The 14,190-nt window shown below is 37.1% G+C and overlaps 1 protein-coding gene across 1 annotated transcript; it reads right to left on the bottom strand.

Annotated features, from left to right (window-relative positions):
- Nucleotides 1-799: 799 nt before the first annotated feature.
- On the bottom strand, nt 800-12,990 carry LOC103959120 (brefeldin A-inhibited guanine nucleotide-exchange protein 5). Its single transcript, XM_009371465.3, has 34 exons — nt 12,795-12,990; nt 12,521-12,659; nt 11,920-12,001; nt 11,513-11,750; nt 11,151-11,272; nt 11,012-11,070; nt 10,546-10,603; nt 10,390-10,474; nt 10,063-10,266; nt 9,857-9,915; nt 9,684-9,753; nt 9,537-9,605; nt 9,184-9,306; nt 9,046-9,099; nt 8,879-8,967; nt 8,630-8,726; nt 8,425-8,523; nt 8,135-8,311; nt 7,892-8,002; nt 7,628-7,812; nt 6,801-7,427; nt 5,839-6,256; nt 4,810-5,049; nt 4,569-4,692; nt 4,329-4,477; nt 3,389-3,745; nt 3,062-3,228; nt 2,736-2,983; nt 2,413-2,576; nt 2,147-2,263; nt 1,905-2,041; nt 1,525-1,789; nt 1,279-1,374; nt 800-1,182 (listed from the first exon to the last, which is right to left on the bottom strand). Exons 2-34 carry the CDS (start codon nt 12,630-12,632, stop codon nt 1,120-1,122), a joined length of 5,265 nt encoding a protein of 1,754 aa, XP_009369740.1. The 5' UTR covers nt 12,633-12,659; nt 12,795-12,990; the 3' UTR covers nt 800-1,119.
- Between the last annotated feature and the right edge of the window lie 1,200 nt (nt 12,991-14,190).

Genomic DNA, 14,190 nt, shown 5'->3' with positions numbered 1-14,190 from the left:
GATTCTAGGAGGGAAAGGGATAGAGTGAACTTGTTGTAAACCTAGTTTTTTGATGCGCCAAGTAGTTCCTGGATGGGAATCAAAAAAACCATATGGAAGGAATTGCCTTTTTTTGGTCCCAGACTACAGAGCCTTAGGGAAAAGTCCCTTTCGTATTGTTCTCACTTTTCGTTTAAGGAAGTACTTTTAAATACGCGTTTTTAGTCATTTAAAAGTAATTTTCAAACGAGCTACCAGACTGTTTAAAAATGCTTATGTTCATAAGCATTTTTGTTGCATGTGCTTTTGTTAAAAGCATGTAAAATAAATTTATTGAAAATTCAAGTGGGTTCTATAAGCATTTAATTCAAGAGGAGTAATTAGCTAAAGTCAAATTCTAAATGACTAAAAGCATTTAATTCAAGTGGGTTCACAAGGGTTAATCAGCTAAAGTTAAAGTTCAATAGGAAAATTGATTAATTAAAAAAATTCAAAGAGATAATCAGCTAAAATTAAAGTTCAAGAGAAAATTTGACAACTGTATACAAGTTCAAAGAGCAAATCAATAAATACCTCTAAATTTATTAAAAATTCAAGTGGGTTCCAAAAGCATTGAATTATGTGCTTCTTGCATAAAGAAATTTAAGTAATTTTTCAAAATTCACTTGCACTTTTACTGAGTATTAGTTCCAAAACATTTTTGCCAGAAGGATTTTCAACCATTTTCAACACACTTCCCAACAAGCTGTTAAAATGCTTTTATACCTAGAAGCACTTTTAACAATTCTTAGCCATTCAAAATAAATAAATAAACAATGAATTTGTAATTAATAACATCTATTAATCATTTTGATTTCGAATAATATCTACTAATCATTGTTACTTAAAATTACACAACAGAAAAGGAGATGATTTGAAACAATAAGAGGCCGATTCAAAACAAATTATGTTCACTCTTTCCTCTCACTTTAACTCTACATTAGGACCATTACAACAAAATTTACTGCGTAAAATGAAAATTTTATAGGCACGGGAGAAAGAATATCAGCTGAACAAAATTAGATCGTCGGCGTTTAAAGCGGTGATGTCGAAAATCATTTCTGCCGGGACTCATCAAAGTGGCAAGACCGGAAAAATAGCTTATGGCAGAAGTGCTTTCAATTGTGCCCTGAATAAATCACCAAGAGCTCCGCGAACATCCATCTGAACGAATCGAGCAAATATAAGTTTTCCCGGAACATATCCTGAATCTCTAATTAGTAATTAAATTTTGTAAGAGGGAGTGTCAAACTCAGTTACCTGGTCACAGCATACGAGTTTTGTAAGCAACGGATAGAAGTCTCTCAGATGCCTTCTGAAAATTTGTTGGTTCATAAAGCACATGCCTTTAAGCACCTGAAAGACCAAAACAATGAGGAAATTATCATCGGTTAATACTGCAAATATTCGAAACTCATGGGAAACTGATCCCGTAAAATATTGTCCATCAACAAGCACAATGAGGTGAATCCACCAAACCAATCAAATTGGGGTTTCAAATTATACCTTGATAATTATAGGAGATCGTAACTCCAGAACCCGATGAATATCCATATTAGTAGTCTCGCCAGAACCGGACTGCAGATCAGATGCCTCCCTGAGTACCTGTTCACAGAAAGACACCAGTTTCTCTTCTGCTAATCCTTCGACTTTCTCTTCACCATCAGTTTCTCCCTCTTTGTCGGCACTAACCCCAGAGGTTGCTTTTTGTAAGATCTCCAGATATATGACAGTTCCTGCTAATTCTTGGCGAAGAAGATTCAGAGGTGGCCTGTCCAAAAGATGAAATAGTCACAAACTGTGTTCTTATGTCCAACAAACTATCGTCCTCAAGGAGAAAATTCTACAGCAACAGAAAATAATTTGTGCACAAGGTTTCATCCTACCTCTCATCAGGAATTTGGTGCATGCGTGTTCTGAGATTGGTATATGAATTATAGGAAGCAGCGAACTCCAATGCAGACAGCAATATGTCCATAATAGCAATCTTTTGTGGTGCATTCAACTTGCTCCAGTATTTCTTCTACAAATTGCAAGCGATTTTATTAGGAAGACAGTTCCTGGAGACTTTTTTACAGAAACCAATGGTAACAATATGGCACCCCCCAAACAAATTCAAAATCCAAACCTGAATACTGTCAATGGCGCCAAGCAGTAAAAGTTGAGTGATGCATTTGCTCCTACAAGTTCCCAACAGTGAACTCTCCTCCACATCTCTGATATCAGGTTCGACAGCCTCAGGTGCCTAATGCAGCATAAGAATCAAACACATCATACACGCATGAAAATATGGAAGCATATATACATGTCAAATACCCACTAAATCTGGATGCCCTGTGACCTAACAGAATGAACAATAAATCCTGTAGGAATTAATATCCTGCTACAGCATACCCTAATTGGAGAAGATGGTACTGAAGCATCGGATGGAATAGCCTTAGGCTTAGAAAGATTTCTGAGAAACAGATTGTCCATGATTCTTTGACCTATTGTTTGACTCCGTTGGAGGCTTCCAGCTTCAGCAGATCTTGAAGCACTTCCCGATGGTGATGGAAGGCCTACAGTAAAGCTTAGCTCCATCAATCATAGTTTTAGGACAAATATTGGCTCTCTAGGTTCTATTAATAGAGGAAATAAATTGTAGTAATCGGTAATTAGAAATAGAAAGTATTTTTTGATAAATGCAAACTACCATAAACACATCTTAAAAACCTGACCTTCAGATCCATCCATGTTCATTTGCACCCCCGAGTTTTGTTTGGCCAACACTGATGCATTTGGATTTCTTCCATTATCACTGACATCAAATTGACGGCTATCCACTCCGTCATAATCAGACTTTATGGAAGGGCTATCACCTGAATTGACCTCTAGGTCTCCAGTTAGCACCCTATTATTGTTCTTCAGATTCTCAAATCCCAAAGCGTTTAGCAGTTCAAGTGGTTGCGTTGTGTACAAAGCATCTCTGATGACAATAATAAAATGATTAGTATTAGAGGTTAGAACAACCATAACATATTACCAAATAATAAGAGATTCAGACCTTATGCTTTTCAACAATGTATCCCAGTCACTCTCACTAAATTGATGTCCTCCAACTTCAATGAGATGTACTAGCGCACCCAGAGATAATGAAACTACTGTTTGATCAGTCTTTTTGGCACAATCCAAAAGTAGACCGAGTAGGGGTGGCAACATGAAACATACCTCCTGCACAAACGAAATACTTCCACATTTACCCTAATCTTTGGAACACCAACTTCAAAATGCACTAAATTTTTACCACCAGAAGCAAAGATATGATAATACCACTCTGCATTATTTTTTTTTACCAATACAACTTATACATCTCGTATTTAGCTAAAACTACCTTATAAAACGTGTTGAAAAGGTTGCAAAGCAACTGCAGCGAGTGAATGCTTGTTTCACGGAACCATTCATCATCAGAAGAAACCAAGCTTTCCTTTCCAGCATGTCTCACGTGATCAAATATGGGAAACAAGACCCGATGAAAAATGCTCTCCCAAAATGTTGATGAGAACTTGGTACCTCTCTCATTCAGTAGATCAAACAAAACTTCAAGTGCACAGCTTCTGACCTCTGGTCTTGGATCCGATGTCAGATCAGACAGACCAGCCAGCATTGGGAACCAATAATGTTCAGTCACATCAAAACTTGTATCCATATTTACATCAAGAGGCCTCAAAGCACCACCAGGTATAAGACCCTGAAATAAATTGACCAGCGTTAAACGCAGAGATCTCAATAGCAACGTGACAAGCTATCAATACAAGCAAGTTGGAAGACACCATATATAAAGACATGAACCCACAACAACCACACCAACCACAGCAAAGAAGCCCAAAAACAGTGCAGAGTTTTTTTTTTTTTTTTTTTTTTTTTTTTTTTGGCTAAATAGCCAGTCACCAGACTATCAATAAAATAAATTAAAAAGCTACTTAACCCTTTTTCTTTCTTCTTTTTTCTTAACCATTTGAACAAGTTCTGTCTAGGACTTCCATCTGTTGTCATGTCATACTGACAATCTCACAAAGCTAATTGGAGTATTATGTAATATAAATTATCAAACCCAATAATTCTAATTTATAAACTTCGCCTAAACTTCTATGGATTCAATTTGCTACTAACATAGTTCAGGATATTTATGGTATCTGCCAAAGACAAATACTGAAGGAAATATGTGAAAGCAACATGCAATGAATGAAAAGGCATTCACCAAGAGGAAATGTTATGTATTGGTACACAAATGATAGGTTCAACATGCAGCAAGAAAAAATAGACTAACAAACCTCTGCCAGACGATCCTCACATATGCGCAAAAGTGCAATAGCCTTCAAACTTATACGGTGTGAAGTTCTATTATTAGCAAACCTGATAAGACAGTTGACACAGTCCATGAAACAATCTCCAACTACTTGATCGAAGTGTTCCAAGATAACTGCAAATTTCATCGTATTAGATAATACAAAAATTGTGAAGATGAGTAAAAGCATCAACATGCAATGAAGAAATGTAAAGGAAATTGTTACCCTGTTCAACATTTTCAAATGCACTCTCAACGATTGATTCCAATTCATCATCTGCAGCAGCTGTAAAAATCATGAAAACACTACGCCATCCAGACTTGATGCTCCCTACTTTGGATTTTATCATCTGTAAAAAGGCAAAAGAATCAATTTTATTTGTAGCAGTCTAGCAGGATAGTTGTATATTGAAAAAATAAATAAGAAGAAAGAAGTGCAATCGGGAAAGTATATTATGTCCACATACCTGAACAATGCAATCAACTATTAAGCTCCTTATGGTTTCACTCCGACTATTGCGCATAAGAACAACAAAAGGTTTCAGAATGTCATTTTGGAATGTGAAATTGGCAAGTTCCGCTCGCTCCAGATACTTCATACCAAGCTGCCTCAGAGAATCTATTGCATACATAGCAATTTTTTCATCACGATGACTCCCAGCTGAAATAAAGTGGTTTGCCAAAACAGACCATATTCTAGCCCAGACCTGTAAGACATTATTAGACAGTCAAAATATAGATTAATTAAAAACAACCAAAGCACAAAACAAAATAATACTTCATGACATGCAGTTAATGATGGTTATCTTCATGCAGACACCTTATGCTAAGTCATACTCACATGTCATGATTCAATTTCCTTAGTGAACAACTTCAAACACGAACTGAACTACAGAATGTAATCATGCATGCATAGAAATGCCTGAAGTGACCAAATCAAGGAGTGAGCTTAATCTATGGACCAATCAAACAATACCAGAACCAATCACAGGGTAAATAAGGGTTATCCAACAAAAAGAACCAATCAAATATTGACCCCACTGGCTCCAAGATAGTAGGCTGGGGTTCATCTTATAATGTGAAACTAAAATAAATGGAATAAAGGACAAAGAACATCCTGATTTTCCTTAAGCTTGCCATGGTCGCTGATAAGTTTTAGATTTTAATAAGCATGTGGCCCACAGTTAACATTTAAGAACATTGACACATTGTGCCAACTTGTTCTGTTGCATAAAGAAACTGATAATTGTACAAAAAACAAAGGATAGAATGCAACCCCAACAAGAAATGGGGAATTTTATGGGATGAGACAGGGGTACCTTCTATTGCTTAATCCAAAGGTGCAAAGGGCATCCCACGGATCCAATCTCAAAAAAGGGCATTAACCAATTTACTATTACTATAGAGCATCACATGACTACCAGCAACAGACTTAACAAGATTCACCATCTAACTTACAAGAAAAAAAATAGAGGTTTCGCTTGTTAAAAACATACCATGCGTATACGGGCCATGTTGTAGTAGCTGATCTCAACAAGTTTTTGCAAGCTAAACACACGAGCTGGAGTTTGTTTTAGTTCTTCAGCTGATACACCACAGAGTGCAGTGAAGAACTCCACTACAGAATCACTAGGAAGCTGAACACTATTCACAAATACTTGTTCAGAAGGTTTTCCAGCCAACTCTCTTAAAGATTGAAGAAGAGCATCTTTGGAGATTTGGTTTGATCCTTGCATGACTGTTGCTGATATAGAAGGAGTTGAAGTAATGAACTCAAGCCGAGAAACACATTCTAAAACTGCATTCCATGTATCTCTAAGGGTGCCAGTCTCTAAGTCACAAAAAGAGAGTAGAGTTCGCAGTGCTTCCACATTTTTACTACGCATTTCCTTCGGAGCATGCAAGAAAGTAAATCTGAGAACCAAAATCCAAAGCTCAATTAGCATTATCATGAATTTTGTTTTTGCATCAATTTCAAAACTGTGATACACAACACAATTCTTTCCAGGTCAAAATACATATTTTCACACTAAATATATATACAAGGTACGGATCAGGGGACACACTTTCGTTGAGCCCACTCCATAATATATTTCAATGATCCAACCGTCTTTATTTTAGGTCTTCCCTCAAAGATCATATGTGCCAAAAATCACCCAAAGCCGAAACCATATGACCTTGGATTCAATGGTAGTCATTTTACATGTTTGTTTGTAGAACTGTATTTGTCCATTTTCTTCACTACAATGAATGCGTTAATGGTTTTGGATTTGTCTAACTTTTTGCAAGGATGATCTATGAATGATGAATTGAAATATAGACAAGTTGGATCGTTGAAATACATTACAAATTGGGCCTATAAAATGGGTGTCAAAATGTGTGTCAAAAGAGTAACAACAAATTAAATAGATGTAGAAATACAGAAACATTTGGCAGAAGAAAAGACAAGACTACTTACCTGACCAAAGATGTTAAAAAGGCATAGCGCATGGTATTCATTCCAAGAACATGTGTAATGTGTATTCCAGCTTTAAAGCCCTCCATACAGAGAACAACCCTCGACTTATTCTCACCCTCCTCCATTGTAACAGAAAAAGTAGCAAGCAAAGGCCATCCCACAGCTTCAACCATAGGCCTTACTAGCTCTAATTGTTGTGTGGTATAGAAGACCCCTCTTTTTGCTCCTTGATTCCGAAATATAGCTTGTGTTTTCTTAATGATAGCTTCACTTTCAGACTTAGTGTCAACGGACAAAGCACTTCTGGGAAGAGCCAGATTAAGGATACTGACAAGGCGGCCTCTCTCTTCACCTTCTGGCTTATATTTTCCACTTTTCTCAAGACCAGCAGTCTCATCTTTCATCTTTATCTCTTCTTTAACAATTGAATCATAGATTTCTTCCAGAAGTTCAGTTGGAGCACACTCTTCTGCGTCATCCACAGCATTCATGCGTATAAAATCCGACTTGGACATTTTAGGCCACACCATTGGATTATGCGCATCAGTATTCAACATTATAACCGCATATGCTAAAATGTATGCAGTGTCTGCATTTTTGAAAAGACCTGGATTATCTGCACAATATCTGCACATGCAATACATTCAACAACGTCACTGTCCAGCAATAAAAATGCCATATAATCTCACTAGATTGGATTTTACACATTTTCGTGGATTACATGTTAGAATCATATGCTTGACCATGCAAGCATACTCAATATACATTTATACACAGAAAATTAAGGAAACAAACAGCAACAAAACATTCAGAGACACCCCCAATACCTTTCTGCAAATTTTTCCATGATGCGATCTATCTTTTGAGCTTCCCCTGGAAGTCTGAATCCTTTAAGAAGTTCACGAATTGCAGTGTCAAACTTCATTCCTGAAAACTTCATGGAATCTACATAAGCATGCATCACAGCAAGGGGAAATTCTTCATGGTGACCCAAATATTCCCCAATCATAGCCTGACAAAAAAAAATCATTTAAGTACTAAGAAGTCTGTATCATTGTAGAAAAGCAACATATATAGAACAGAGCTTCCACCTTGTCCAGACTGGGAGTACTTCTCAAAAATTGGGCAACTGAACTGGGTGTATTTTCCACCAATTTATTGGATTTCAGATATTCTACACCCTTTACTGGTTGCCTATTGAACTGCATTATTAATCTTCCAAATCAGTTCCAGAGTCCAGAGTAGCAACAGATTATCAGAAAAACATAATAGTTATATGAAAATATATATTATCCAGGTTAATCGAGTTAAGAAATTTGATGCAGACTAATTACCTCAGAGATGGCAGCTTCCAATGTAGATTTATGAGCTTTTGCCTTCTCAAAGTTACTGGTTACATCAACAGACTCTTTAGCTTCTCCATCTAGAGACCGAGTCTTATTACTCTGGTTTTCTGATTCTCCACGTGACTTTTCCCAATCAACTAGTGATTTAAGCACATTCACGAGACACTGGCAAGGTCAAGGAAAAAGCAGTCATCCAGCAACCTCTGGTAACGCCAATGAATATCTAGCAGGAATAAACATATGATGAATCTAGGAAAGGAGTAAGTTGGTAAACCTACCTGAAGAGATGAACCTTTAATTGAGGTTGCCTGTGATACAGCAACCGTATTTGGATCTGTGTTTTGAGTCCCTTGAGAAATTCTGGATAGACTTGTAACCTATAGTAACAGTCAGAAAACAGAAAACATTGCAGATGTATTAGATGAACAAGAAAGAAAAAAAAATGGATAGAAACAGAATGTGAAACAGTATGCAAAATCGTACCATACGCTCAAACAAGTTTGGTGCCTCAAGATCACAATCATAGTTCACAAATATGTCAACAAGCATCTGAGGATCCTTGCAAACTTTTTCAACCATCCTGCAAATCAAAAGCTCATTAGAAGACCAGATAAAAAAAAAAGGAAATAATAAGGTTCTCCTAAGACGTGTTGAAAGTGAATGCCACCAACTATTAATGAGAATAACATGCGCATAATACTACACATGTAACAACCAGAAAAGCCAACATACCTAAGAACGCTTAATTTCTGGCTAATTGGAAATTCCAAGCCATCCAGTGATCGTAGAACTATCAAGGGAAAGAAGATGCCTATTTCACCCTGAATAAAATTTGTTGGAGTAAGGAACTGAATATATCAAGGTAACCTTTGTATCTATTTGTTAAATCATACACCTACCTTGAGGCTTTCTCTGAATCGCAACAATAGCACTAAAAAAATTCCAGTTGCATACTGCAGGAAGGAAACGTATAATCAGAAGCACTAATCTCATAGCATATTCCATTAAAATTGGAGGAAAGAAAGATAAATGTAAACCTGAAATATGACAGGAGACTGGGAAACTGAAGCCCGCAACAAAGCATATGAAAGGTATGCTTTCACCGAGTCAATAAAATGGAAGTTCCTAGTAAATGGATGGCCAACCCCTTCCAATAAACCCTGAAATACCATAGAATTAATTACATTATTCATAAAACACTGCACATAAATATAAGAATGCTCCTTAAGCGTATAAAAAAATCAAATTCGGCATTCCCAAATCACTCGCTTTCCTTCCATGTCTTTTAAATACTACTCTCGATTACTTTAACAATATTGCCTATTTTTTCAGTTAAGCCTCCATCGATAAAGCATGCGCATACAAGAACAAATTAAATCACGAATATAACCTGCAACAGCTCAAGAGATAAAATCCTCGTCTTCAACGTAACTTCATTGTTGTCTTCCTTCATCCCCATCTACAAACAACAGATATAAGATTCATGGAGGCTAGGAATTTCAGTCAACAGTTAGAAAACATTGATCAAAATGCCAACCTTGCAAAGGGTGCGGAAAACCAGTAAGGCATCACGTTGAACTATGGTCATGCTCTCGAGGTCAATCCCTCTAAAAAAATTCCAATGCAGTTATGAGCAGTCTGATGTAAAATCATTTGGTGTATATTGAATCAAAGAAAGAGATATCTTAAACAATAAAATCATATCCAAACCTGGTTATCTTTTTACCATCTTCATGATGCACAGCTTTGTCCAGAACAGCCTCTAAGCCCTAAACAAAATAGAAAGGACAATCTTAGTAGAAAGAAAACTTGGGTTAAATAAAATAGCCAGAATGGGGATACATAGTAAATTGTGGAAAACACAGATTAGACTGCTAAATTCTTGAGAACATAGATAAATAAAGAAAAACATGTACCTTGATGTCAGCACCGCCAGCAAGATTATGAAGTTCCTCAACAGATGCAATGGGTGTATCTTTGACCTGGTTAAGTTGATCTCCTAAAGTCATTTCTTTCTCACTTTGTCCTTCTGAGGAAGTTTCTTCGCCTTCAGTATTTGAAGTTTGTCCTGAAATGGCTTCTATATGTCCACCGGAACCAGATGATGCAACCTCAAGTCCCTGCAAGAAATCACAAACTTTCTAGAATAAAGGGTAAAACAACTCAAATGTATGCCTCTCCTGTACAGTTGTACGAGAGACTACAGATAAAGGCATACAGAACTGAAGGATTCAAATCCATACCGGATCAGTCTCCATTCTCCTGAATATGATGCTGACCATCTGCGTAAGCATTGCCTTTGACGTTGCTTGGTTTATGGGACTCTTGCTACAAGCCCAAACTTTCATTAGCACTGCTTGAACTTGATAATGAGATCCTTTATACAAATGTAAAATTACCTGTGCAGAGCAATATTGTAGCACACTCTGATAACTCCCAGCAAAGGTTCCCCATGTACTGCATTTGAACCAGTTTCAAATAAAAAGAATAATTTTTCACACTAAAATTGCAGCAAAGAAAAGGCACAATGAACCAGAACCAAAATGCATATGCACAGATTGACAACATTTAAGCTAAATGTATATGCTTGACTACAAAGCAAGCAACCATATGCACATACTAATGACGAATATTACGGAGAAAGGACCCAGTACCGTAGTACACATGAGTACATTTACTTGGATAAAAGGCCCAACTATGCACATACTAATGACGAATATTACGGAGAAAGGACCCAGTACCGTAGTACACATGAGTACATTTATTTGGATAAAAGGCCCAACTAAGAGCAGACTATAAAAGTCATATACTAAACCAGAAAAATTATACTTGATACTTGATACCCAAGAATCCCCGACAACTTACCTCTGAACTTCGTGGATGCCACGGCAGTAAGAAGAACTTTCAACACTTGCAGAACGGTACTGCACATCATTTCTCAAAATAAGTAAGAATAACAAGCCACATATATTGAGGGGAAACAACCAATGCACATGGCACATACCTATCAGGTGATGAGTTGTCAATGCAACTGCAAACCATGTTCAGAAGGTCTGTGAACAGCAGTGCACTTTTACCATCATCTAGACCAGGATCTCCCTCTAAATGATCATATGCAATGAGTTTCTGTGCTTGTCAAATTTGAAGTACTAGTTAGCTACTACAAGGTAGGTGCACGTATTACGAATTATAGAAATCTACAGCTATATGTAATGATAGCACAAACAAATGGCTAATCATTTAAGAATGCAGACACTGTGATAGAACAATGAATTTCTTGATGCCTTGTGTAAGGATTCCGTAATATATCAATATCTTGAAAGCACGTAATGTTAAATCTGCAAATCAAGAAATGAAAATTCATACATGAAGGCAATCCAGAGCAGGTTCTAGGACTTTCAAGTTCCTTGTCTCCAACGCAAGTCGTAGGGGATTCAAAACAAGCTCTGCCTGAGCTCCTTCTAAGGTGTTCCCGGCCTTTGCTAGGACAGTTGAAATAGTTGTGGTGGTGATCGCCGGCTTGGCAACGGACTCTGCCTCCTCAGTTTGAGACTGACCTAGTTCTGTATCAGTTTTTGCAGCTTCACCTTCTGCTTCAGGAGAACTACAAAACAGCAGTAATTCCAAAAGTCAAAAATAGTGGACCTATACATCTGATCATGTCATTAATCCCATAAAAACATAATAAAAAATTTCTACAAATCCGCTTATTAAAAGGAGGAATAGAGTATGGGGCAGAGAAATGAATTAATAATTGAACTACAAATACAGACCTTCCATCGTCAGCTGAAGTTGTAGCTTGATTCTTCTCACTTGGTTCGGTTTGTTGAGTCTGGTTGACCTCTTTCGTACTATCTAAAGAGACGCAGAAACGCGAGTGAGAGAGAGAGAGAGAGAGAGAGAGAGAGAGAGATAACTGAAATTAATCACCGATACTGAATGGAAGAAAGATCATTCATAAACAGAAGTAACATACGTCAACAAGACAAACTAACTAAAGGCTTTGGTTTTCCAATCTCAGAAGCTTTAGAAAAATTAGCGAGCAAACGCACTGACGCTACAAACACCTAAATAGACATTTGAGTATTCAACCATTCCCAGAACGCCGGAATTTGTTGAGATCAAACACATAAAGCATTAAAAAACCAACAAAATCGGGCATTATACTGACATACGCCAACCCACGAAGCAATCATCAACAAAATTTGATTTCATCTAACTCTAAATACTGCATTTCACACTAAAAATACAAAATACAAACAATTCAACAATCTCGAAACCAAACTGAACACCGGATCATCCAAAGTCCGAAAAATACATGCGAATACGCAATGTGTATGCATAAGTGTATTCACAAGGGAATCAGAATGAAACCTAAATAAGCCTGAATAGCCTTCTGAAGATCTGCATGCTTCTTAGGAGAGCACTCCTTCAGCATAGACTCGAAGGCTCTCGTCACAAAACCGCCAGCTGCGCCGCCCGCCATCTCCGAAAATTATCCAGAAAAATACGCCTGAAATTCGGCTCATACCAAGATCCATTACACATCAATTGCAACGGTAATCGAAGATCGAATGACAGAGAAAGAGAGAGAGAGAGAGAGAGAGAGAGAGAGAGAGAGAGAGAGAGAGAGAGAATTGTACATTACCTTGTTCGAATTGACTGTTGAAGACGATCACATATGCGAAGACGTCGTCGTTTAGACGGGCGAGGTGAGAGCGGAGAAACAGAGATCTGGTAATTGGGATGAAGGCGAAGCTAGTCGAGCAAACAGCGAATGTATACTCGAGATCTAATGCGTCGTCGTTTTGGACTATCCGCTGCTGGTATTGGTTTGGTTTACTGGTCTTGTTCTACTGGAGCGGAGCTGCGGGGACCCGGAGCTTTGCCACGGCGGGTTTGGGTCTTTTGAGAATTCGCGCAAGTAGAAATGGAAGCTGTTGATTCAGATTTCGGTTCAGGTCATATTTCGATTTTGACCCCTTGGAATTTGGAAAATTATTCTTCGGGTCGTTCCTTCGCGTCATCGGCTTAGGAGAGACCGGGTTATTTATGAAAAAAGCAATGTTTTTCCTTGCCAAATTAAAATACTAGTTTAAAAAAGAGTAAATTGTAGTAATGGTCCTTTAATTTTAACTCAATTAGAATAATTGTCCCTCAACTAAAAATATATTACCATTGATCCCTCAACTTATTAAAACATGCGGCTATAGTCGCTCAACTAAATATCAATTATCATTGTTCCCTCAACTTTAATTCAACTGGAAAATGATCTCTCAACTTTAACCCAATTGGAGCAATGGTCTCTCAATTTTAACCCAATTGTAGCAATGGTCCTTCCAACATAACACATTTTGACAAAATTATGACGAAGTTAACAAAAAAGACCATAGCTACACATTTTGATGAATTGAGGGATCCCTATTGTAGCAATGGTTATTCCAACATAACTTATTTTGACAAAATTTTGACGAAATTGACGAAAATGATTATATCTCCACATTTTGATGAGTTAAGGGATCATTGCTCAAATTTGATTAAAGTTGAGAGACCATTACTACAATGTACTATTTATAAAAATTAGGGTGTAATATCACACACCCCTTTTACTTCTCATACACCCTTCTAATTTTCGGACGTTGGATCAGATGAATTGAAAAATATCAAATGACAAAAATGAATAAGAAGAGTGTGAAAAGTAAAAATGAGTGTGTGAATAGCACACTTCTAAAAATTTTGCCAATGTGTTGGACTTTAGTTATTTGTAATTTTTTAAAGGCGACCACAAGCCAACAAGACTTTTCTGCTTTGGAATAATATTTATCTTACATAACATTACTCCTACTTTGTAAAGAATTTGTTTCCACAACTCGAACTCGTAAACTTTCGATCACAATTGAGCAACTTTCCCGTTATGTCAAATCTTGTTCTCTAACTTCTTAAATACATCAATGTAATTACCTAGGAGATTGGGCTAAACCAAACAGTTTGGTTGTTTTTTTTTTCTTTTTCTTTTTTTTTTTGTAAATTTGGTTCACAATACC

Source organism: the organism of the source record quoted next, unplaced genomic scaffold (assembly GCF_019419815.1).
Source record: "Pyrus x bretschneideri cultivar Hongxiangsu unplaced genomic scaffold, Pyrus_bretschneideri_v1 Contig8, whole genome shotgun sequence".
Classification (NCBI taxonomy): Eukaryota; Viridiplantae; Streptophyta; class Magnoliopsida; order Rosales; family Rosaceae; genus Pyrus; species Pyrus x bretschneideri.
This window is presented reverse-complemented; position numbering and strand designations above follow the sequence as displayed.